Raw genomic sequence first — 26752 nt, forward strand, 5'->3', positions numbered from 1 at the left:
ATAAAAGGTGCGTGAACGTTAGTCTCCATCCAGTGGTCAGTTTAAGGTTAACAGCAATGCAGAAATAAAAAAATAAAAAAAATATTAGCGCCTTGAGTATAAAAAAAAAGAAAAAAGAATCCCATAGCACATAGTTGGTTTTTTTGTTTTTACATTTAAGTTTATAAGAGCCAGATTCTTCATCAGCATCAGTGTAATAGTAGTAAAGTCAACCTTTTTATAGCTGGAAATCATTTTAATCCAAGAGTATTATCAGATATTTCAGATATGCGTCACAAAAAACACCAACAAATGGCACTTATTTCAATTTTAACTTTAATCTTGACCACACACTTCATAAATAACAGTTCATTATTTATTGCTTTCTCTAATCTGTATTTAAAGGAGAACAGAGGCTTGGTCATCGTGGGTTACATAGTGCTTGCGGGAGAGTGCAGGAGACAGCATTTTTCATAATTCCTCAACTGTTTAATTGGATGCAACATCAACATAATACCTAGCGGTTTTGAGAACATGTACTCTATTCATTGTCTGATTTTTTTCCCCTCTCGCTCTCTCCCTTTTTTTTGCAGACAATTGAAGAGCTTTAAAACAAAACAGCATGACTACTGTCCACATGAGAGAGTGTGTCTGGAGTGGAATCCATTGTTGTTACGCAGACACAAACAAGATGCCTCTGTAGAGGAAAAATATGTCACAAATTCAGTACACCAACAACAAATAGGAACATGGGATGGAAGGATGAAACAATCCTATCAAAGATCTGATGAAGCAAAATATTTACAATCAGAGAGAGGTGAAGGGGAGGGAGGGGGCTTTCTGACAAAATGACAAGGACTATTTAAACTGACACAACTAGGACACCAGTTTGGTTCCAGTGTTTTACCAACTGAGGATTTAGTGAGCACAACTCTGCGTCACATGTGACCCCAGACTGAAATAAACAATGAGAAACAGGCCAGACATTACGCAGTATAACAATAGCATAATATATCTATATATATATATATATAAATTTTTTAACATTATAGAGGGGTAGAATAATTTGTTTTGACTATATTTGCTAAAATATCAAATGAAATCAAAAATAATTATGGTAATAATAGTAATAACAATAAGGCCTGAGAACTGACGTTTGAGAATACAACACCAAAAGACATAAAAACAAACATATTCTGGCCATGCATGTGCTTAGTTTAAAATTCAAGTGCAAACAACACAGCAGTAGGACAGGTATGGTTATCCTAGTGTTAGGTACAGTATAAATGACGTGAGCAGGGAAAATATTGACTGTAGATGTGAGTTTATTAATGACCCTCCAGTTCTCCTCGAGGAAACAGAACTTCACAGTGTAAACAAGCACAGGACTATTTCCTGAAGCAATCAGAGTATATAAGACATTTACATCAGTGAACAAGGCAATATGTTTGGTGCTTGAGTTGCCAGTGGCTTCGTCCATTTTGCTGATCGTGATGATATGACAGAGTCACATTTCGCCAAATGTCCGAATGTACCTCCCTTCCCCACTCCTGGGAAGATGAATATCTGAATCCATCAGCGTAGCTGCTAAACTCAGAGGTCAGAGGTCAACTCCTTTAACCAGTGCTGTCTCCAGAGTGATGACGAACTCATTTAGTGTGTGCAGCATGCGAGAGAGGGAGTGTACAGCAGCACGGTCCCGCAGCAGAGCACCGTCCTCGTAGGTCCGAGCTGTGAGGGGACAGTCTGCCAACAGGGGGAGCCACAGAGAGAGAAGCCGGTCCCTGCCAAGACGAGAACACCGATGGTCAATAACGGGGTCATAAATAAAGTTTGTAGAACATGATGAAGCTTTCAAGTACTACAAGATCAGTTGTATTCAGGGTGTCAACTATGATTTTAAACTTTAATAATATTCTTGAGCTACTATACTGTTATCATTGCGACCTGCAATGACGCATTGTTTGAAGGTGGTAGCACAAACGAGAAAAAAATGGGAGGTGGAGCTGAAGATACTAAGATCTTCAATGGGAGTGACTCGGACAGACAAGATTAAAAATGAGTACATCTGAAGGACAGCTCAGTTTAAGCAGTTTGGAGACAAAGTTAAGAGGCCAGATGATTTTGACATGTCCAGTGGAGGGACAGTGGATATATGGAAGAAAGGATGTTGAATTTGGAACTGCCAAGGAAGAGAAAAAGAGGAAGACCACAGAGAAGATTCATGGATGTAGTGAAGGAGGACATGCAGAGGGTTGGTGTGACAGAGGAGGATGCTAGGGACAGGGTGAGATGGAGGCAGATGATCTGGACAAAAGCAGAAAGGAGAAGAAGAAGACGACAACAACGACGACGACGACCGCTTAAATTATTCAGCTTTATATGAAAGAAAAGAAAATAGAAAAGAACCAAGAAAGACAGTATGTCAGCTATCAACCAGACCTGACGATGCAAATCTCTGTGTTAATCCACAGAATTCAACTACTGTCTCATTTTATAAAACAAAATAAAATAAAATAAAAAAAAAAATTAATAATAATAATAATAAATAAGTAATTATACTGTCCAGTAAGGCATTTCCTTTAAAAAACAAAAAAAAAAAAGAAGATGATTGAATCACATTCAAACATTTAAATCAGTCTAATTCTGAATGTGTTTCTGCAAACGATGTTTGTAGGAAGGGGCGTATATATATATATATATATATATATATATATATATATATATATATATATATATATATATATATATATATATATAAAAAAAAAAAAAAAACTGTAAAAATTACAGTTCCATTTTTTAAAGTGTATTTCACTTGCTTTGATTATTATAAAGAAAATCCGAAAAACCTCACTGACCAGAGCTTTCAGATGTAATTGGTTTAAACAAGTTTACTCACTTTGTTCTTGCACTATGATAAAAATCAGATATCCATGAGTAAAATTAGGTCCTGATTTCTGCTTAACTATAGATCACAGATCCACATCTTATCTTGCACTGGCTAATAACATTGATTAGTTATTGTTGGATGATAATCACTTTTATTCTTAATAACCTTCCTGCCTGTGATTGCTTTAACAACATCTGCCACCTGAGGAACGAGGTTGTCTTGCAAAATGTTTTCTTACAACATCAATTCAGATTTCAAAGGTAGTTTCAAAATCTCCTCACCTGATTCCCAGACAGACAAACAGCTGGAATTTGCCCTCTTTTCCAATATTTCTAGGAGAGGCGTTGATGGCACTGACGTAGTGGCACAGCAGGTCGCAGGGCGGGCCCTTTGTCAGTATTGATCCGTGCAGATCACCCATCTGATCAGCGGTCTCCATGGAAGCCACGGCCTTTTCTGTGGGAAAGCATTGGTGGCCCTTTTTAGGTTATAACTTAGTCGTATTCTTACAAGACAGGAGATGACTGGGGTCAGTTGGTTGTTAACAAAACATATCAATCATGGATGCAGATCAACCCCCCACTAGATGGAGACAGGAAATAGACATCACCTCTTTGATTTACACTTACCCACAAAGTCCCAAACGAACACATTCCTCTGAAAAAGTCTGTTGGATTTGAGGCCATGGAGGAGGAACTTCTCCAAGCAAAGAACCAGACCTCCTTCACCACACAGCAAGACTGTCAGGTTTCCCCTCTGGGGTGATAGAAATGGGAGCAGAGAGTTAATAGACCTACTCCAAACAAAAGCTCATGTTACTGTTTATAACAGTCTGATATTTGTTAAAGTAAACAGAACAGAACGTATGCATGTACATTAAAGCTTGTGTACTAAAGTCGTTATTAAAATGAATTAGAAGCCTTTTATAGCCAAACTAAAGTGATGCATCAGGTCTCTGCTGTGCTCTTAACGGAGATGAGAAAAGCTAGCCTGATACACAAGAGGAACAAATGAGGCCCGCGCTGGAGAGGCCGGGGTAATGAACCATGTTATAGATAAAAATAACACAGCGGGAGGCTGACAGTTGCTGCAAATATTCTCCTGTCTGCATTAACTATTTTGTCACCCTTTCAGCTTAGTGAGCCGGCAAGTAAAACGAATATAGCGCTTGTCTCACACACACATACACACACACACCTCTTGTTCAGGTTTGTGGAAATGCTTCACAAGGTTATTTACCGCCTCCCTCATGTCCTCTTGTACTTCAACAGACAGCATCCCTGAGAAGATGAATGAAGAGCAGTTACCAATAGGAACACGAGGATGAATAATGAAACTAAGAGGGGAACAGAAAGGTGATCCAGGAGCAGAATCATCTGCTCGTTCAACAAGTAGGTCAGCTATTGTGCTAAAGAATGTGTTCTTTGTCAGGACGTACTGCTTCGGCTGCCAAGCGATCCGAGGACTGTCCGCACACTCTGTGAAGGAGAGGCCAGCTCTGGAGGAGGTGTCCCTGTCATCCTTCCAGCATCCTCCTCCGCACCAGGTGACACCAGCTGACCAATGAGGACTCTTTCCAAGCTGCCGTCCCCCACGCCTTTACCAAGCCATCGGCCGCAAGGGAACCTTCCAAGAAACAAAGACGGAGCGTTACATTGTATTCAAGATTTTAAAAAATAAATAAAGACTACATAAAAAAATTAAAAATTAAGGATTTGGCTGAGGGGAGAGCCTTCTGTTATTATCTGCTACTGTTTTGTGTTTTAACTTGAGACAGTCATTAAGGTCAAAACAACAAAAAAAATATTATTGATAGCTGAAGTTACATTATCTAAGTGGTATGAAAATTCAAATTTGCAGGGTCTTTTTGCTCTGCAAAAAGCAGCAACATACTTTCTACATCAGCTTTTCTAAGCCACCATTGAGTTAAACAAGTTCAGATATCAGATTTTGAACAGCTGGATCATCTAGCCGTCATTATATCTTTAACACGTTATCAACCTGTGAGCTGATGTTCATAAACATAGTATCAAATGCTGTGCGAGGTCAAACTCAGCTTTCAATGACCGGAGAATATCAGAGGATGAATCTTACTTGTAGGTGTGTCCTGTAATCTCATTGTACACCATCACACAGTCAATGAGACACTTGGCCAGCAGGCCCGAGTTCTCCTGTCCCAGCTGCAGAGTGCTCAGCCTGCCCAGGTTCTTGCACTGAAATCAAAAGCACAAATCACAGTAAGAGTAGGTTTCTGTGTTTGTGTCTCCATCGGCTGTGATGTTACTACAGAGGGATGAATACAAACCTGGAAAAAAATTTCTTGTGTATTCTTTGGGATCTGTCTAACTCCAGAATCGCCCAACTCTCCTGATACACACACCCAAGGATCAACTGTTGCCATGGCGATGCTCAGCTTCTTCATGGGTATTATAACGACACGATATGGAATACCTAGGGAGAGACACAAAATCACGTTTTATGCATTTGTCCCTCTTTTTTTCCACTTCTTGAATTGCCCAACTTTTCTTGCAATATATTTTTGCAGTAACTTTCATGTTTTTTCTTTGATGTCTGGAGGGAGGGTCTTTTTGCAGGAACACTTTTAATCCATGTTAATAAGGAGGGCGTTAGTGTGGTTGTCGTAATAAACAGCACAAAAGAAAAACTTTCAGGGCCTTTTGGTTTTCTCAAAAGCAACAAAACCGCCTGTAAATTCTGCTGCTCTGCCGTTAAAGTTTGCACGACTTACAGACTGAGGTGAAGACGCGTGTAAAGCAGAGGTAGTCCACGGTGTTGAGAGAGAGCAGGTGGAACAAAAACTGCTCCCTTTCTTCCTCGCAGAGCAGGAATGCATGAGGTTTGTACAGCTGCCTGTCAGGAGCCCAAGAGAGAACAATATCAGTGATACTACAAACTAAATTAATAAAAAGCAATATTTCTGTTTATTTATCAACTGTGAACTCTTACCGGAGCAGCTCCTGGTTTGTGAGCAGCTCTTTTAGGTGTTGGGATAGCATTTTCTTCTCTAGAGCCAGGTGGATCCAGGCTCGGGCCTGACCCACATCAGACAGACCCTCACTCATGGTCTGGATAAACCTGGAAGAACGACAGACAGGCTAAAAGGAGCTGCAATATTCAACTTTTACACTAATAATATCCTCTGAGCTCATCTAGAAAACTAAAAGCCCCTTTCATCAACTGCCTCATTACCTCATATCCTGTACTAACAATCCTCTCAGGGGCAAAGCGCCATCATCAACCGTTCTCTGGTCTGAACAATTAGATCCTGAAAAGGCAGAAAAAGCACCAATTATGAGTTCATTCTTATTTCAGTTATTTCCAAAAGTAGCTCAGTACAGTCGGGGGGCTGTGCTCTGACCTGGAGACTCAGCTGGTGCCTCTGTCTTACCCTGGGCAGCTTGGTAGTGAAGCAAATGGGACCAAAGAGCAGACTTCCCCTGTTCACAATAAGCAGTAGTTAATTTCCAGCATGCATGCAGTCATCTGCCGTTCCAGTTCCAGACATTTTTCTAGCCTGTCTCTTCATATGGAGACATACAATGTGGTCTTTGCATGTCATGTGAGCTGACCTGTTTCACCTGCAGACCGTGGCCCCATGTTCTCTCCAGCAGGTCACACAGGCCATGGATGAGTGTGTTTTCCTGCAGGCCTGTGATGCTGGCCTCTCCCTGACCCAGTTCCACACTCTCCTTCCCCATCCTTTCCTTCAGCATCCGTTTGGTCTAAAAAGAAGAAGAAGATTTTTGAGTTAACCTTGAGTAAAATAATTAGGAACATTCCTATTTTAAGCACCTAACGAGAGCGCTTACCTTCAGACGGCACTCGCTGAGCAGCCCATCAACAAACTCCCGGTGCGTCTGAGTGATAGCTTGAGGCGTCAGGTCAAGTAGTTTAGACTGGCGGAGATTCTTCCTCGCAAAGGTGTATTTCTGTTGAATAAACAGGTAACATATTAGACACACACCCCTTGAAGCCTGCGTGCTAATCTGTGTATGTGTTTTTTGACACAAACACTGTAGGTACCTGTCTCTGCTCGTTGTCCACTCCTGACTGATCAGAAACTGTGGATCTCTTGGGTTCAGACCTACGAGAGGCTGTGACACGACTGGACCACCTGATGACACAGCAAAATAAAATCCATAGATTTACACACGTCAGAGTAAACCAGGCACGCCTGGAAATAAAGTGTTAATTATTTTCATTACTCACTAGAAACAGATTTTAATTTAATCTTAATAACAGCAGGAAACAGATCTCACTTGTTGGTGTTCTGTGCCTGGGCAAGAACATCCGCCTGCAGCTTAGGGAAGTAGCCCGGGTGATGACGACCCTGGCCAATCCTCATGTCCAGCAGGTGGGGGTGTATGGCTGTGTGGTCGGCCTTCAGCAGCCTGCGCTCGATGGCCTGACCTGCAGAGACAAAAGTAAACAAAAAACATTTATTTATTTATTTTTGTTTGTTTTCATTTGTATTAATTAATTTATTTAGTTATTTTTAAAAGGGATATCACATTTCAATTCATTTAGTTATTTCTATGAATGGCTTGTGCGTAACACCTTAATACAGTATAAAAGAAAGTAACAATGTTACGTTATTCTGGAGTCTAACGTGTGGACTTTGTGAATTGTGAACAATGCCACAGACCAGCCACAGAGATGAGAGGCTGGCACCACTTCAAAGCCGCAGCTTTGCAGCAGTTTTCACAGGACACAGAGCCCCGCTGTCCTCTGCTTATATAATGCTCACAGACCAGCATGTGCCTAATTCTTCTCTAATTTTCTAATTCAACCCATCTTTTTCCCCTTACATCTCATTCGATCCCATTGCTTTTTGTGTTCCAATTATCCACCAGGTTATTTGGTTTTTATTTCATTTCAGAAATGTTTAATGAATCACAGTTTATATGGCTGCATAACCTGGTGCAAGAATCCCCTTAAGCACAGTTTATGCAAAATCCTCGGTGCTTATCACAAAAGGGAGAGAAAGGCCGAGCAGCATAATCACCATATAAACCCAAACAGACGGGCAGATGGTGTCAGATTTGCAGATTCCCTCTGCGAAATCTGGCATCCACCTTCATTGCATAATTTTGCTCAGATTTCCTTTAATATTTTTGCTATATCCTACTTATATACTGGAAAAACATTGGTGAAACAACCTCAGGCATTTACCTAAAATACAACTAAAGTCATGGATATTTTACATATTTTACAGACCCATCTAAAGCATCTGATCATGCCATTCTACTTAAATAACTGCATTCAGCTAGTATGGAAGAGTCTAATAAAGGGTTTCAGATAAAACTCAGACAGTGCTCCCCTTCTATTATCATAGGTGTTCCACAGGGGTCCACTCCTGGTCCTCCTCACTTCCACATGCAATGCATAAACTATACAATTTGTTACAATTTGTGCTTGTTTTGAAGTCTAGTAAAACACAGTGTATGCAACTCACTCAGTCACCTGAAAGTATCCAGCCTACTTTCAACATCTAAACCCTTGATGTTTATAAAACTGAAACTGCTGAGTGTTATAAATACTCACTTTTAAGACCAAACCTGGAACGACTTTAAATTTTTTTCGCAAACATTTTCACCATTCCATGAGTTTACGAGTATCATTTTCATTAAATATCTAAAAAAAAAAAAAAGCTTCTGTGTTTATTGTCAGAAAATATACTGTATATTTATGCTTTATGTGTGTGTGTCCTTAAACTGTAGTGTTTTTTTCTAATTTAATTTTAATTTTTTAATACGCAAGTCCCTCTTTGCAATGACAGTACCCATTTAAATGAAAGATTTATTATTATTATTATTATTATTATTATTATTAATAATAAAAATAATAATAATAATGATAATAATAATAATAATAATAATAATAATAATAATAATAATAATAATGACAACAACAACAACAACAACGATGATGATGATGATGATTACCACCATTGGCTTATCACAGGGTTTCATTAGCATGTCCAGCCTTTTTAAATTACTATATGTAATTATTAAAATGACGATGAGGCTCCTTTATATATCGGTGCTTGTCAGAGCTCCACTAAACTTACAGGAGCTAATAACTTATCTCAGCATATAAACTTTACTGTCTAATTTGCATGAATATCTATGAAAATACAGTCAGCTCTCGTTAGGACACTAACATCTAAACTGGTGTTTGTGTGTGCTCCTTGTGGGACAGTACAGTATTTACTGTGTAGACTGACTTAAAAGAACATGTAAAATGTTTCATGGCACTTTTCACTTCCCCCCCATCCCTTTGTGATCCTGGGCATCTTCACAGTACCTGATTCAAAGAGGGTAGTGCATTTCCTATAAAGACAGCCACAGGAATCCTCGCTCCCCGTGTCATACAGTCGTTCTCGCTCTAAACGGCTGTCGAACAGCTGCTGTAGCGGCTCCCTATCTGCCCAGCGAGATATAACCTTCCCATCCACAAAAGAAGAAAACATGGATGTCTCCAAGAACCGGGACAAGAAGTGCAAGTGGCTTGTTGGCTGAACGGAGAGAAAGGAACCCTAAAACATTGAAAAGCAGGGGTTTGCTGAATGAAGATATAACAATAATATGACTTATTTCACATAAATGTATTTTTTTTTAATCAATCAGTTAGTCATCCACTAAAGTACCTTATCAAAGTTGAACATCCCCTCTCGGTTGCTCAACCAAGAGTCCAAATCCAGAGCGCTGTGGATGACGAAGTCATCATATCTGCCAAACATTGCAGCAAAATGTCCTGCAAACACCTCCCTCAGCTGAATATTCAGCTTTGCAGCCTTCAGTTCTTCCTCCTCCTCCTCAAACACGTGTCCCAGTGTCTTCCCTCCATCTGACATCTTTCCTCCTCCACACCTCCTCGCCAGAGCCTGCAGCCTCTCCAGCACCGCCAACTCCTCGCCTCCGAGGTTCCCGTTCCTTCTGTCCTCCATCAAATCCTCCAGCACCAGGCTGCTAAGCCGAGGGGAGGAGGAAGAGGTGGTCGTGGGCTTAGCGATCACACCGCCCTGTGGAGGCAGCCCAAATTGCAACAACACCTCACTCAGTTCCTGAATGAGTTCAGTCTGATCCGGAAACTGGGGAAGGTCTTCAGGAGCTTCGACGCAGTGGTTGTCAATGTCCACAAAGCACAGGTTAGCCTGTGTTAGAATATGAGACAAACCAGACAGTTACAAACACGACAAACAATTTTCAGTTTCCCCGTCAATCAGATAATCATAATAGGTTTATCCTGTCACAATGTACAGACAGTTATCTCATCCAGACAGAGTGAGCTGAGCTTTACCCTCTAATTAAGCTCTGAGATGGAGATTTACACGTCATTAATAGATTCTTAGCATTTCACTTTGATAAGCGCTCACAAGATACTGGCATGTGAAAGATTATCTGTTATCGCTGCAACAGGAGACAATGTGGAAAGTGCAATATCAGTCGGCGATAGCAATGTGAAACCTTTGCAAAAAAATAAAAAACAAATGTGCCCATAAAGTTGCCAAGCAACGAATCATAGAAAGATTATTTTTTTTAAAACTGCCTCTGTAAGCAGCAGCGGAGCTCAGCAGTGCTCGACAGTCAGCAGCCACACGACCTTCAGCAGTGACCTCCGGCAGTGAGTTTTTAGCCTCGGGGGAGATGAACTGCAGAATGGACTGTTAAAGTCGACTCTGTTCAGCTTCATCCTTCCTCCTAGTGTCATCACTTCCAAGTGTTTGGTTTTGTTTTTTATCACATCTTTAATCCAAACAAGCCAAAGAGGAGAAAGGGGAAAGAATAGTGGGGAAGGTTTGTTTCAGATTCAGAGACTACACAAACATTTATTTCACCAGAATTAAGTTATGCTCTGTTTCCTGATTATTCTCCGGATCAGTGGACACACTGGATTTTTTAATGCATATCAAAATGAAGGACCGCTAATTAACTGCAAACACTCAAACATGTATGATTAAGATGTTCTCATTTTCTTCAAATTGCAGGGACTTGGGGGAAATAAGTGGTGAGCTCTAATTCTGTTTAATAATTCATCCAGCCCCATTATTCTGCATTTTTGGAGCTCTGCACTTTTGCTTTCATCCCCTCAGAGCTGTCTTGCCGCTGCTTCTTTTCTGGGGCAGAGAGACTTCAAAGAGGCTTCAGAGGAAAGATATTCATGCAGCATAAAGTGATCTGGGATGCAGGATTGGATTTGAAAGGGGGAGGCAGCTCAGAGGAAATGCATCGTCCCAGTTCGACATGCTGGAGGCAAAGGGTGCGCTCCATGCACCATGGAGCGGATAAGCAAATGGCTGCAAGACCGTCTCAGTTTTACGGTATATTTTTAGATCCTTTTATTTTAACGTCTATTAAAATGTCTGCATCCTGCAGTTTTGACTGGTACGTTCACACAGGAAACGGCAAAGACATTTACACATAATCTTCCCTCTGCGTGATGTACCTCATGTGGCAGATTGAGAGAGGATCGCTGAGCTCCATCTCTGCGCTGGATACCCATCAGGAATGGCACAGGAGCATCGAGAAGGTGATGTAGTGGTGCAGAAATGATGGGCAGGTAGATGTGTTGCCACTGAAATGGGAACAGCAGTGTGTTGATGCCCTCTGCCACGGTCATCAAACGCTGGTAGTCTGTATACAGAGACATCAGAACAAAGCGTTAAGCCGTCTCTGAGCTCATTCATATTCCTGTTACACAGCACACTTAATGACTACGGAGGTCTCATCACCATATCACTAAGCTGCACTGTCAGAGCTTCCAGCATTTACCCACAAAAACCCATCTGTCAATCCCAGCACCCCCTCGATCCTAGAACTATGCCCACTTAGGGTGGGCTATCCCACTACTTTTTGTTTTAGGACAAACCATTTGCATGTCATATTATTGTGTTAAATACAAAGAACAGCTGCTTTTCTGTAAGTGCAGTCATTATTATTAGAGTTCAAAGGTGTCATTATATCAAACATGTGTGCGCTTCAAAAGTTAAATCAATATTTTAATAACGTCAACAAAGAGACTTGATATGATCTCTGACTGACATGTTAACTCTCCACCCTCTTGCCCAAATATGGTCACTTCCAATTCCTAAACACTAACATGATTGTGGCCAAAGCACTAACACAGATGCTTCAAAAATCAAAATACAGAGTTTAGAAACCAGTGGGTAACATCACAGTGACGATGTCCATCTTTTATGTACAGTCTGTAGTCTAACACAGGTGTCTGCAGGGATAAAATGCCAACTTTACAGCAATAAAAGCATTTTTACAAACTTTAGTATCTATAGCCAATTTATGTTGCAGTTTTTATTGAAATCATCCCTTTAAAAACTACTTAAGCTTGAAGTTACACATTATATTATTTACCTTGTCTGTTACTTACCATGGCAGGTATCTGTCCCCATACAGTCTATGGATGCAGCTATCTAACCAAATTAATTGGCATTAACTGATAACGTAGCACTCCCTATCTAACCCTAACCCTCTTGTCCAAATTTGGCCACTAAGAAAAACCTAACATGGTGGCTGAGCCTCCAAATCACGACTCCTTAATGATGATTATGGTGGTCATAGTATGAAACAACACATTTTATGAACAAGGGCTTCGTTGATTCGTCCCAACAAGTCAACACATGGACATAAAGCAAGCAAGCACATCACCAGGAGCTTGAAACTGAAGCAGCTACGTGGAACTCAGCTGTCATTTATTTTCTTAATTACAGCTTTGCTTTTCCTGTTACATGCCAAAATATCTTGCATAAATAAAATCTGTAATTTCAGTGCTTACCTGAAGAGTAAAGCAGGACTTGTGTCTCCAGAAGTGCACAGGTAAGTAGTTTCACCATGTTGTCCACACCCAGGAGGGAGAACGCATCCCCAAGAGGATACTCCCCCAAAGGAAGTTCACCTGGCCCGGGCCGCTGGCAAAGGATGGGCCCTTGCACCCCGTGGAACCTCAGCGACCTTCCAGGTGGAGGCAACGGCACCTCATACAAGATGTTATGGATGTAGCTTTCTAGAGGGAGTGGTGGGGCTGTCTGTGACGTCACAGCCTGGTGGAGCTGAACCAGAAACTGTCGTGAAGCTTGAAGAAAAGGGAGCGGCGTGACGAGGCAGAGGGCTTTGGACACATACAGGGTGTCTCGCGTTGAATCGAAGGAGCCTACACAGCCGAGGCAGCCAGACACCCCAGCCAGAGACTCGACATCTGACTCATCCGAGCTGCTCGCAAGTGAGTCCATACTGGAGGTGGAGGGTGAGGAGGCAGAGGAAGATGAGGACGAGGGAGAGGAGGCCAATGAAGAGGAGTGGTGCTCCACATGGTGCATCTGACAGAGTGTCTGCATGGCAGTGATAATCTGAGGACTGGTCACCTCCTCGTAGAACGTGTGAACAAAGCCGTAGGAACGCGTGCCATCATCGAAAGAAATCGTAAACGAGTGAAATTGAGGATCGAGTCTGTCTGCTTGAGTGCGGAAGGACAGCCCTCTGGGCATGCAGAGCTGGAGGACAGAGGAGAGAAAACAAAAGATGTTTTAGTACAGAGTGACAATGTTCAACTCAGACCTCAATAATTATATAAATGGAGGGTTAAACCAAAATATCCATTATAAAATATACAACAGCAAACATCAGCATGGAGGATACTGATGTTTGCAAAGAAGACACTTCTACCTGATAAAACTGAAGTTTGCCACCAGCAAAAATGGCAATTATTTTAAATATTCTTGTGCTAGCATTGGCTTGATTTTGTCCTAAAAATGTAATCAGAGCAAAAATCGACCCCTGGCCTGAGAAGTGGGTAAAAAAAGTGTTGATTAGCTACATAAAATGACACGCTTAAAAAGACCCCAAAAAGTAAAGCAAAGCCAGAGGAAGGTGCTTTTGCATAATATATGAAATGGTCTATTTAGAACAAACTAACACCGATTCCACTCCATCTGATTGCTCATGTAACTGTGAGGCTGATGCTGCTCTCATCATCCTGACCTGTTTTGCATGTTTAGATGAAAACAAGACTCTGATGAAAAGGGGCAGAAAATAAGCCAGCACGTAACTCCTATTACACTTCCTCCAGCTGACTTTGCCTCTTCCATTATTCTCCATCAATAGCTGGAAGAGCAACAAAATCATTTGGCCTTCTAACAGGCACATCTTGTCCTTCAGCTGCGGATGTAACAGAAAATGACCAACACTGTGCAATCCAACATCTCACCATGTTGACAGCATCTTTATTGAAGGGGTTCCTGTCTGTGTTTTCAGGGTAATGAGCCAAAACCTTCGATTTGAAGGACCGTCGAACAGGGCTGTGCTCAAAGCCCTCACCTGAAAGACAGACAGACAAATTGAGTAAAGAGGTTATTCTATTAATGCAGGGTGACCTTGATCGGTGCTGAACCAGAATTCATAATGAGACAGAAAGGACAGACCAGAGGGCATCAGAATATGACAGCAGCTTTGATTAATGAAAAACGGCCAAGAGAACCTTGACAGATACTAAAAAGAAGTTCATGTGCTGCAGCAAAGTGGGAAAAGCCCCTCCAAGAGTTATGTAACTCAACTCATTAGCATAAAGAAAAGCAGTGCAACACTCCTCATCCCTGACACTGCAGGAGGGAACTCTTTAAACTGATAAGAGGTGCTGAATTCGAAGTTCATGCAAGAGAACTATATCCCACATAAATTGCTGCAGTGAACACATGCATTGCCTCGTGTGGTTAAAGTATCTCCTTTTTAAATCTCGATACCATGTGTCAGCTTCTAGCTCGGGTTACATACAAAATGCTGTCTGTGCGAGTAGATGAAGCTGCAGCAAAAAACAAAAAACGGGTGTATGATTCACAGAGGGTAATCACCGAGGTACTTTCATTATTTATCCTCTTTCTAAGGGGGATGCCCTTGAACAGTACTCTTCTTTGTGTTCCCTGCTTTACTAGTACACCATCAACTCTCAGAGACATTCACTGGAATCGCTGCACAAGAACAAAATCAGCTGTAAATGCCAAACCTGCTCTGCAGCACTCATTTGACCCTTCAGGAACATCCACATCACCTGCCCACAAAATGACGCACGCCACCTCGAGAAACTGCGCTGCAGGCAGAGCGAGGAGCGAGCCACTTCAAGTCAAACTGACTCAGACTGGTAGGTGGGAGACAGCTAATGGATGAGAGTGACGCGGGGCGGGAATGGCAGTGTTTTTTTACTAAGAATACAAATTAGTGCCGGCGCTGAGAGGCACAACTGAGCATCGCTGAAGGAGTTGCCATGGTTTCTATTTCCACCGTGGCCTCGATGATCACCATCAAGACAAAGCTTTTGTGCTCGTCATTGGTTACGTCAGCCTGGGTTTTATCAGCTGACCTAATTAAACCGCCACCCCCCGGCTCTCCTCCTGACACGGGTTCCCACCAAACAGCTTCACAGACGTAAATGCAGCCTGTGTGTGTTTCACGGGGTAACAGAACAAGTGGAGGTGGAGTGGAGTGGAGTGGAGTGGAAGGAGGTTTGTTTTAGTGTTTGAATGAAAGCTTAAAGGCCTGTAATTAGCACATTAACAGACTCACTAGATCCAAGAAATGTGCTGGATGCTTTACATCATCTGTAGGCGTGAGAATAACTGTCATTTTCACACCGATTTGTCACAAAAATAGTGACGAACGTCTCATCCAAGTACCCAAATTCATTACAATGGTCACTTTAATATCAGCTGTGTCTTGTTTTTAGTGTTTCATATTCATTCCACTATCCCTAAAACAGGCCAACTCCATCAGCCACCAGTGAGCAGCCAATAAAGACAGACATCCATCACCTTCACCAACTAAATTACCTTTGCTGTCCCATTCATCACACCATTACATGAGCATGCATAAAAAGTAGAAAGATATTAAAATGACAGGCGTGTCAGCTGGTACTGACTGATGACACTTTAAATCACTCCACCACTGATGCACCTGACCACTGAAGGTGACTCGCACGACCAAAAAAAGAAAAGAAATTTTGGTTTTTATCTTAGACTTGAAGCTCAGGAACAAAGTAAGCACCGAGTGCCTAAAAATATGTTGAAAAAACAAATAAATCAGGCAGCATGTCTAATTATATAATGAGATAAAGGCTTTACATCTTCCTGCACAATAAAGCTCGCTCTGTGCGATCAGGGACTACTCCACTGATGTCATATCTCTCCCCGATGTGACCATCATCGTGCCTGCGCGGGCGCTGAAGCGTCGGCCATTCAGCATTCCAACAGGCAACGTCATGTGAAATCTGATTAGGCTGCAGAAACACAGTGGCATGTATTGAGAGGCTAACAAGGGCAGATTGTCTCTCGGTGGGCATTCACCAATTACACACTCTCACAGAAAGAGGAACTGTATATAGGACACATTTAGAGCACATAGTGGACTATAACTTGTGGAATACTTGTGAGTAAAGGAGAAAACCCCTCACACAGGGAGAGAAATCCTTTTAAAGGAGCAGAGCCCCCCTGGAGCGATGGGTCTGCGATGACCTGCTGTTACATAAGTACAATGGTGTAGCTCAAACACAGTAGCCAGGGAGGCAGCTTTCTAACCCAGTGGTTTATTAGAGCTTTAAAACAAAACAAAACAAAGAGCAAAAAAACCCCATAACATGCATGTCTGCTAAAAGCCCCCCCATGAGGAGCTGTTTCACAAGAGCTGCTCCAGAGATGAGGAGAATACAGGGTGTGACTGCTGCTCCAGATCTGGAAGTGACGCTCAAGGTATTCAGCACACCTGTGATGTGACCGTTTTCTCACAAACACCGCAGCGCACGTCACACGAGCCTCCTGGGCAGAGTTGTTCTCAGCTCAGTGTCAACAACTGGCTGCAAAAGGAGGTGACGCCACCTGATATTTCTCTATTTCTTAGAGTCCTGTCAACCACAAATAAACCCCCACAAGCACCTGAGATAAGGCGGCTTCACTGCAGCCCAAAATATGACATCACATCCCTTTCACCTTCTTGGTTAAAAGAGGAAAATAAGAATGATGGGTCACTTTCTGTTTGAGACCACCCCAAATCACGTGGATTAATCAGTGCTTTTTGATTCACAGAGCAGTGTATTCTGGGAGCAAACAGCCCTGCCTGGATGTTCCAGCTGTGTTCCAGCTTTAATGAGAAGAATTAGGACGCTGCTGTTCTCCCTCGATTCTGCCCTTTCTCTCCTGTGATCCTGAGGCAGGTGTAGCAGTAGATGACTTGCAGAAACCATAAAATAAAATCTAATTTGACACAATACTTGTCTGAAAACATGATGAAAACACAATGAACACAGCCCCCAAGTGATGTGTCCTAAACAGGGGTATAATATAAATAGGCTGCACCTGGGATACAAAAGACAATATATCAGTAATATTCCTTCGAATGGCTTAAGATTTATTAGGAAATGATACAATGCACATCATTTGTCTTTGCTTTCCCGTCCAACTAATACTACATGCTTAGAGACATGTACAAATCCTGCCAAAATATAACTTTATATTTATCATATTTTTCATATATTCTAGGATATTCTGCACAGGCTGCTCACACATATTATTAAGAGCACTGACAGGGAGAAGAAAAATCATATTTAAATGGCTGTCACCCCTCCCCACACAAACACACACTCACACAGAGACACAATTGGGCAACACAAATAGGCCTATATGAATTACTAAATGTATAACCCGACTAATGCTGTCATCCAACATAACATGCTGTGTATTTGTGTATTGGCGAGTGTGTCTTTTTGTCCTTAAATATCATCTACCTGCTCCGTCGTCCGGCTCCAGGCCCGTCTCCGTGTCCACTCCACACACAACAAAATAGTGGGCGAAACGGCAAGAAGCCGATCCTGTGGCGGCGGCGGTGTTCATCCTCGACGCGTTGTGTTGACGGTGTGACACAGCTCCGTTTACTTCTGCTTAATGCTGTAGGTGTTCATAGCTGGCGCTGGTTTTTAATCCGAAATGCTCGAGGCTCCCCGCTGCGCGTCCCGATCCGCACCCACTGAACCGCGCTGTGACTCTGATGGAGTCAGGGTGATCCGGCGATGGTCATCCAGTTTGTTCAGAGGGGGAGGAGGCTGTGTGGAGACAGGCAGGCAGGCAGGGAGGGAGGGAGACAAAGGCTTAAAAGCATCAGCGTCCCCCGCTAAAGTCTGCGTCATTTTCACATAGATGTTTACGAAATTCATCTGTAGCGCAAAACAATCAGTGTTATAGATCATCAGGGTTCTCATTTATGATTATTTTTGTCTGCAGAGACGATTACAATTATTTATTACACAAATGCAGATCACGGGCGGGATTTTAAAGAAAACTCTGAAGAAAAAAATTAAAACGTTTTCGACATTTTGGATAAAACTCCACTTACCGTTTACTAATTACCGTAATACTGTGAAAACGGTCGTGCGCCCTACAGTTGGCTGTGGATTTGCAGGAGCCTCCTAAAATCTGAGAAAACATTTTAGACCTCAGCGTTTCATTGGAAGTTTTATGGGAAGTTCGTGTTGCCAACTTTAGGAATGGAGTTTGGAAGTCACGAGCTTATTTTACCAGTCAGAGGATGACTAATGACTAATGCATGATGGGAAGTTTTGTGGGAACTGTAGGATCAAATGGTTCTGGTGCTTGATCCCTGCTATACTAAGTCAAGATACTAACTAATAAATAAATAAATAGTTTGATTTAAAAGCTGCAGTTAGTGTAGGAATAAGTAACATGAATTTAATGTCACAGCGCAAGAATAAGTGACCTCAGCTTAATTTTAAGATTAATCAACTTGATGCATTTTTGTTTATCATGTCCTAAAAATGTGATTTTATGAAAAGAAATATAAAAATCCTTTTTCACACAGATCTGTTTTGGTTGTGTTACGGGTTCGAAATTGAGGACGAGAGTAAAACAATGATGGTCCAGAAGAGGTCAATCAAACAATTGATTTTAATGAATACACGCAGCGTGGAGAGGTGCAAACTGCAGAACAGTTGTACATCTCTACCCAAAATACACTCTAGATTGCTTTTATAACATCAGGGTATTGTAACGCCCCTTCTTGCGTTTACAAGCACATAATTTGCATGTACAGAACATTCATGTATTTTAAGAATTAAATGCAACATAGAGGTTCCTCCTTGTGGCATACTCTTCCGAATATGGTGATGACCTAAGGCCTTTGAGGTCACCATGGACTGGACATCCTTCCGTCACCTGTAACTAAGCAAACTCAAATACCACAAGAAGCTGAATACATTCAGGCCTTTGCTCAGCTACTATTTTACTGTAACAATATACTCAGCATATGAGTTATGATACATATATATTTAACTCAATCATTTTAAAGTAGTTATAACTGCACCTGTAATAAACATGTTAATATTTGATTAGGATAACCCCTATAATATAAATTATAACATAATGCCAGCAACTTCAATAAATGCTTGGATGAAATGATAATTAATGCAATGACAAAGATGATGGTTATATAAAATAATCCCTATAATTCTACAATTGGGTGGATGCCGCCTGAGCCAGACAGTTACAGGAACACTTAATTCATGTTTGATTAACAAATAAAGACCCTTGCCAAAAGTCATTAATCACTGAGACCCATTGCTAGATAATACTTCACACTCTTCCCTGACACACAGGCACTACAGACACCCACAACATTTAGAGCCTAACCATCAGCAGTCACAAAGCTACTGAACTTAAACTCATCATCTCTATTAGTCTCCATGCTTGCCAGTTTCAAATACCTCCCCAGGTATAAACGATTAAATGGAGTATGGACTTTATCTTTTGTCTGCGGTGTATATTTTATTCTGATGCTTTACTTTTTAACTTGTCTGTTGTGAGATCTCAAACTTTGCACTCCATTTACTTTAAGTCAGAGTTGGTGGAGACCATAAAAGTCTTTAACCTGTGCTGAAGTCAGGGCACATCCTGTGTGCTCCAGCTCTCTGGTGCACATTTACCTCCGTAAAAGATACTGCCATTTCTACATGTTTAGTCTGGAGACCATAAAAAAAGACAAATACGTATTTTGTTTCTTGGCCATTGACAGATTTACAGACAGCATCAATTTTAGCGTCTGGTCAGTGACGCACTGAAAGCCTGGGAAGCAGTGAGTGACGAGACGCGATGCTTTCAGGTTTCTCCTCCGTGTATTAAAAGACTTTAGCAACAGCAATTTTTCTGCGATCTACCAAACCGATGAAAATGAAAACAGTCAACCTTCGTGCCTGAGCATGAACAATCTGATTTTTTTTTTTAACATTCTTTATTCAAAATTTCATCCAAAACAACAACAAGAGGACGGGGAAAAAAAGTATTTACCATGTTGGGTATTTATTGAATCATTCAAACAGACAAACATATGTTCCATTTTATAAGCAAAACGCTTAAATAAATAATGATAATAATAATAATAATAATAATAATAATAATAATAATCCAGGTCACAAGTAAATCAACCTACTCCACATGTCTGGTAAACCCTATTCACCTGAGATATATTTAGTTTTGGGTTCAATAAAATCAGTGTCTAAAAAAAGAAGAAAAAAAAAACAAAACAGAAAAAGTGCAGCATTTCAACACACCTGGACTGACCCATGCAGTAAAAATCTCGCATTTATCGTCATCTTCTGGGATCACAGTTACATTTTTCATGCGCGCTCAACCTCTCAGGTGAATCAGTCTTCTCAGTGCATAGCTTAACATAACAAGGCTTGCATTTAACATTCAATACCATGATTTTTTTTGTGTGTAAATGAGAAACAGCTTTCAGATGATCAACGTGACACTGCTTTGTCAGTCTGACAGCTATTTGTGATACTTGCAGCGGCTGTGGAACAATCGAAGCAGTCCAAACATCCTTTTCCTCTTCTAACTTCCTCCAGCTCCTCCCTAAGGGGGATTTGCAGGTATTTGGAGTCCAGTTCACAGAGTGAGAGAGACATTCAGTGACACCAACACAGCCTGGATCAAACCCTTTCAGGCAGCTGTGGTCAGCACATCATTAAAGAAAGTTTTCCCCAAGAGGTGTCATTCTTAGATGCTTCACATAACTCAGCTAGCACTTCTTAATACTGGTGGGTCAGTGTCTTGACTTTAAAGTCTTCTTGATACACTGAACCCCTCTAAGTTTCAGTGATAATCCCGTAGGTTAAATACACTTTGGCTTGTCTAAGAATCACAACACCCTGCTTCTTAAACTAAAAACACAGCTAAAAGTCTCTCTGAACCACGGCGGGGGGGTGGGGGTGCAGTGCACAGGTTCATGCTGCAGGTCATACTAAAACATTCTCTAGAAAACTTTTGGCAGTGGAGTTGGATTAAGAATTTTCACCTGGAAAGTAGCTTCAGAGATTATTTTTGTTTGTTTTTTCTATTCTTAGGGGAAGTTCTCAGAAGAAAAAAAGGGCACTGTGGATATTTTAGAAGGAAAACAGTCTCTGGCAGCAGGAAAAACAGGAAGAGGTGGCCTGTTTGCACTCCACTGAATGAAAGGGTTCCTCCTGCTTCCTGCTCCCTTATTGCCCATCAGTTAATTGCAGTGTTAGACGCTAGAAATGAGGGAAGAGTGGCCAGTGAAGTAGAACAAATTATGTAGCTGTGTTTGAAAATACAGATTCAAGGAACGCTGCCGATATGGAAGGAGTGTAAGCAGTGCATCCACACTTACATGTGAATTATACTTCTGCGTCCGAGCTACGTCATAACTGGAGCCCCATTTTAATCCTACGGCGCAAACTTCTACATAACCTGATGTGTACCTCTCGAGAAATGTAACTATACGTCGGGTCGACGCAGAGCGCAATCACTTGAATGGCGTGGAAGGTTGAGGTTTAGGGATAAAAGGAGTTTTCGGCTGCTACGCAAGTTGGGGGACAAGCTTTAGGCTACACATAGCCTAAGATTAATGGCAACTTACATACAAGTTAGGAGGGGAAATGTGAAAGGTTGGTGGTTTTGGAAGCATAATGGGATGCAGGGAAGGAGGTCTACGTCAAGATACGGGCCACCTGGGCCTGGATCTCTCCATCCGGGTGTGAAAGCAGCTGAACCAATCTGCCGTGGAGCTGGGAGGATTCATCTAGCATGACCCGGAAGAGGCAATCTTGTTTGCGCCTCAGTTCATCAGCCACTTGGGCTGATGGCCTCCAGGCCTTCAGGTTCCCTGCAAAGGTCAGCAGACGGAGAAGCACCGCAGGGGCTGTTCGTTCATCAAATAGCAGCACCACAGAAGCTGGCGCCTGGGGGTAAGAAAGCAAAGAAAAGGATACAGAAATAGAATTTCTAATAAGACTGCTAACTGCAATTCTGTTTCTTCTGATGGCCTCTTAACACTAAGCTGCACGGTGCTTGCTCAGTCCCTGCGTATGACAAAAACATGCAAACCTTTTCATGACGACAGTCAGATAAAGGCTGGATTTTAATTTCCTTTTGGTCTTACCTGAGCTTGAACAATGTCATCCATCATATCTGGGTTCGATGACAAATTCACGAGGACTTTCAGAGTCTGAACCTGAAACAACCAGAGCAGCTTTTACATATGGCACACATATTCATGTTAAGATTTAAAGATTATTTCATCCTTATAGCTTTTAACAATCTGTTTATGGGAAGTGAAAAGAGCTCAAGCCCAAAAGTTACAAACCTGTAAGGCTTCATTGCTCACGACCAGCAGGGACAGTAAAAGAGTAACGGATTCCTTCAGCAAGTGTTGATGTTTGTCTGTTACTGAAAGGTTTGTGAGCAGCCGCAGAGCACCGAGCTGAAGGTCCGAATTCACTGGTGACATCTCAATGAGTTCCAGCACTTGTGGAACATAAACCTGAGAGACAGGGTGAAGTTTTCAGTAAAATACATCTTCAAAAAAAAAACAAAACCTCCCCCAAAAAACAAAACAGCTGCCTGCCAACAGCTACAGAGAATAATGACTAAATGAAGCAAAAATGAAAACAATACCTCGTAAATGTTAAACAGAGCATAGTAATAATGCTTTTCTACTCTGCTTCAGCATTCAAAGCACTTTAAACAACATGTCTCCTTCACACACACACACACACACATTCTTTTCTACATCAACAGCCTCTTTTCCCACTTGTACCTACTTGGCTCGGCCATTTTCCATTACAATGGAGTACCACTTATGTACAGCATCACGGCCAAAAGTTTCGTGACATGTTTTGTATGCGACACAAACACAACGCAACAAAAAGGACATTTTTAAAACTCTTGTTGCCGGGCTATAAAAAAAAAAAAATCGTGGTTTCGATTTTTGTGAAGGAGTCGTTCTCATGACTCGTTGAATGATGTCATTGACTGGCCAATCGGTGGCATGCAGTCTTTTGACGCCACATTTTCAGATTGACTCAGCTCACTTGGAACTTCAGCCAAGCAGATGCTAACAAAGTACCAGGTACTATCACCTAATGCAAAACCCTAAAAACTGCATTGAGTTTAACCAAGTCAAGCTGCGGAGGTACTAGTGGAAAAGAGCTATAAGTGCTAATGATCGAGCAACTTAGGGATCAGCATCTTGCCCAAGGATGCTGTGGCATGCAGACTGGAGCAGCCAGGCACTTGCCATTTTGCTACTCACACCAAGATGAGTCAGCTTGTCAGCAATGATCCAAATAAATATCCATAATAACATCGTACAGATTAAGGGATGATAAACCAGAGACTTTTTGTATTACTATTATTACTTTAAATGTAAAGGAAACCTATGCTACTTTCCAACTCGACATTTTTATTCTTAAACTCTGTTAGGGCAGCAGTTGTGTGGGGCTTCTGTGTTCACAATCAGAGCTGTGTGCTTAAGGTATCTCTCTCAAAGAGTAAGAAGTCCCCTACCTCTTTGAAATCGATCCAAGAGTAGGAAAAAATGTCTGGAGCCTTTAAAGCTACCTGAAACCTAAACCTTTGGATCATAACGATTACCTGCTACATACTCTGACCACATTATTTGAAATTCTGACTATGTTCAATTATAGCATCCACCATTGTAACAGTATGTTATTTAGGAGACCAAGTGACTTTGAATGCGACATGGATGTTGATACCAGAGAAAATGTCTGAGTATGTCAGAAACTGTTGATTTACTGGGATTTTGCGCAGAAAAATCATTTCTAGGGCTTATAAAGAATAGTCCAAAGAAGATAAAATATCCACTCAGTAGCACTTCTTTGGGCTACTGACATCAGCAATGCCTTGCTGATGTCAAAGGAGAATGGTCAGATAAGAAAATGGTCTGATAAGAAACCAGTACCTCAAATAACCACTTGTTACAATCGAAGGTAAGCAGAAGAGAATCTGCATGGGCAATTTGTATGGTCTCAAGAGTGGATAAAAGAAGACTGTAAAATTGTTACCTAGTTTGATAATCACAATGTACCCATCTTTCTACTTCCAGCAGGATTATGTGCCATGTCACAAAGCTCAAATCTTCTCAAACTGGTTTCTTAAACATGACAATGAGTTCACTGTACTCAAATGACCTCCAGAGATGCAAGATTTCAATCTAGTAGAGCATCTTTATGATGTGTAGCTGACATATCTGCACCAAATGTGTAATTCTATCATGTCAATATGGCCCAAAACCTCTGAGAATTGTTGCCAACACGTTGTTGAGTCTCTACCATAAAGAATTAAAGCAGTTCTAAAGGCAGCAGAGTGTCTGCTGTGTCCATGTATAACAGAACATTAAAAAAAACAATCACAACAGACCACCTTTAATGACTTGCTTATCTTTTTTGGGAAATAACTTTTTTATATTCTAGATTCATTATTCACTTCGCATTTAACACAACAGGATACAAGTTAAATTATTATTGGGATTTTCTTACCATTTATTGCTTTACTTTGGTATCAACATTCATTTGCCATTCATGCCAATGACTACTTCTTTCGGCTGTTCCTCATACGGGTCATTACAAGAGTGTATTTGCATCCTCCTCGATCACACCAACCCTCTGCATATGTTTTACCACATCTTTGAACCTCCTCTGTGATTTCTCTCTTTTTCTCCAGCCTTGAAACTACATATTCAACAACCTTTGTCCATTTCCACCAACCCTCTTCTAGACATGCCCAAACCATCTCAGCCTCACCTCTCTAACTTTGTAACTGCTCAACCTGAGTTGTCCCTGTGATGCATTTAATTCTGTCCATCTTGGTCACTCCCAACCAGTGGGACTACCCGTTCTCATTACTTACTTCACTTATGAGCCGTCGGTTGCTTTGGATGTTTGAGCCCAGGTATTTAAACACATCCACATTCACTAACTCTGCTCCCTGCATCTTCATCCTTTCACCGGTCCCTCTCTCTCTCATTCACACGCATCCATGGTAAAAAACACATCTTAAAAGAAAATGAATATACAACAAACATACCTTTATTTGTTCCTGGTTCTGGATGTTCATACAGAGGTTATTTAAAGCATTCAGAGTCTGCACCCTAACCTCAGGTGCAGGATCAGAAAGGAATCCAGCTATGATATGAATCCCTTCAAATTCCCGTATTAGATTCTGAGGGATTAATACAGCAGAAAACAACATTAAAGTCAACCAATAACTGCTCCAATCTATACATTTCTGATACAGTAAATTTACTGTACCTGATTCACAGTGAAGGCAGCACTGTTTCCTAATGTAAGAAGAATCCGACACCTGTCTGAGGGATTATTGCTGGTCTGCAAACAGGACAGGAGCATTTTCAAGTGCTGTGGCTCCAGGTTGTCAGGGGACTGGTGGATGATGTCCCCTATAAAGCATAACAACATATAAAGACTATGGATCAGTTGTAACCCTTTTCTTTTTTCATTTAGATTCGAAAGCTTATTTTAATTTATCCAAGTCCGACGATGATGAAACATTCACAAGTTAACAGTGAACAAAATTATTTGAAGATTTTTCTGGAATATTCAGATTTAAATAGCAGCTGTGATTACAGTCCAGCTTTAAGGGCTCTGGGGGTCTTTACCTGATGCCGTATCTGCTGGTCGGGGACAGATAACATCCAGTCCGGACACTCTGGCCAGCAGACTCCCCGGTTGTATCTTCACTTCACTTTGCTGACTGCCTTTAACCCCAAGATTCTCACCTGTGGCATTTTTCTTGTTCCTCTTGAAACTAATAAGTTTGTATATGCCATAAGAGGCTCCAGCTCCGGCAACTAATCCTAACAAAGCCTTCATGTTGCCGAACCTGGGAGTTACATCGCCCATGCTGCTAGCTGCTATGTCTTTAGCTAAGCTCTGCTAGCGTTAAGCTACACGTTATGGATAAATCATTTACCTCACTTGCGAACAAGTCAAGTTTTTTAGTTAGCTAAAACTAACGACACTCCATCGAAACCACAATGAAGCCAACGCAAATCCGTTTCAACAAATTCATTATTCTAAAAAGTGGAGAAGTTTGCCGACAAGCCACAGTTGGCAACAATTATCCGAGTCGTTATTGAGGCCAGCTTGGGGTGGCCAAACAAAATCTTTCGCTGCGTGACTGATATGGCTTTGTATGTAATTAAAGAGTGTGGTATAATTTGTCTGATTATAACGGTTTTTGTGAAGCTTTTAAAAGGCGTTAACATAACCAGAAAGAAACTGAAAAATCGCGAGCAAACAGATCGCATCTGACTCCGTATATTACCGTTAAAAATTTCTGCTGCGCACTAGTTGTCCAACATTTAACCGGATTTAAGGTTTACTTGATCCGTTACCTGGCAACGGTGGATCGTCAAACGAGATTATACACTTTAAAAAAGTCGTAAAGTAAAAGGCAAAGAAAAAATAAAAGGAGCACGAGTGTAGCTTTTTCTCAGATAAGATTTCCAAAAAACATAG

General features: G+C 41.3%; 2 protein-coding genes across 2 annotated transcripts; both read right to left on the reverse strand.

Annotated features, from left to right (window-relative positions):
• Positions 1-297: 297 nt before the first annotated feature.
• On the reverse strand, positions 298-18437 carry LOC116318340 (DENN domain-containing protein 5B-like). Its single transcript, XM_031737327.2, has 22 exons — positions 18274-18437; positions 17669-17983; positions 14111-14220; positions 12683-13397; positions 11339-11526; positions 9540-10046; positions 9197-9428; positions 7150-7300; positions 6914-7004; positions 6700-6819; positions 6460-6612; positions 6249-6327; positions 6080-6155; positions 5837-5965; positions 5619-5740; positions 5175-5320; positions 4964-5082; positions 4308-4495; positions 4067-4149; positions 3499-3625; positions 3151-3325; positions 298-1763 (listed from the first exon to the last, which is right to left on the reverse strand). The coding sequence occupies exons 2-22, from the start codon at positions 17772-17774 to the stop codon at positions 1580-1582; spliced, it is 3801 nt and encodes a 1266-aa protein (XP_031593187.1). The 5' UTR covers positions 17775-17983; positions 18274-18437; the 3' UTR covers positions 298-1579.
• Positions 18438-20232: 1795 nt separating this feature from the next.
• armc10 (armadillo repeat containing 10) lies at positions 20233-26653 on the reverse strand. Its single transcript, XM_031737328.2, has 6 exons — positions 25891-26653; positions 25526-25671; positions 25302-25436; positions 22561-22737; positions 22357-22428; positions 20233-22156 (listed from the first exon to the last, which is right to left on the reverse strand). The coding sequence occupies exons 1-6, from the start codon at positions 26132-26134 to the stop codon at positions 21905-21907; spliced, it is 1026 nt and encodes a 341-aa protein (XP_031593188.1). The 5' UTR covers positions 26135-26653; the 3' UTR covers positions 20233-21904.
• Between the last annotated feature and the right edge of the window lie 99 nt (positions 26654-26752).

This window comes from Oreochromis aureus, linkage group 7, assembly GCF_013358895.1.
Source record: "Oreochromis aureus strain Israel breed Guangdong linkage group 7, ZZ_aureus, whole genome shotgun sequence".
Taxonomy (NCBI): Eukaryota; Metazoa; Chordata; class Actinopteri; order Cichliformes; family Cichlidae; genus Oreochromis; species Oreochromis aureus.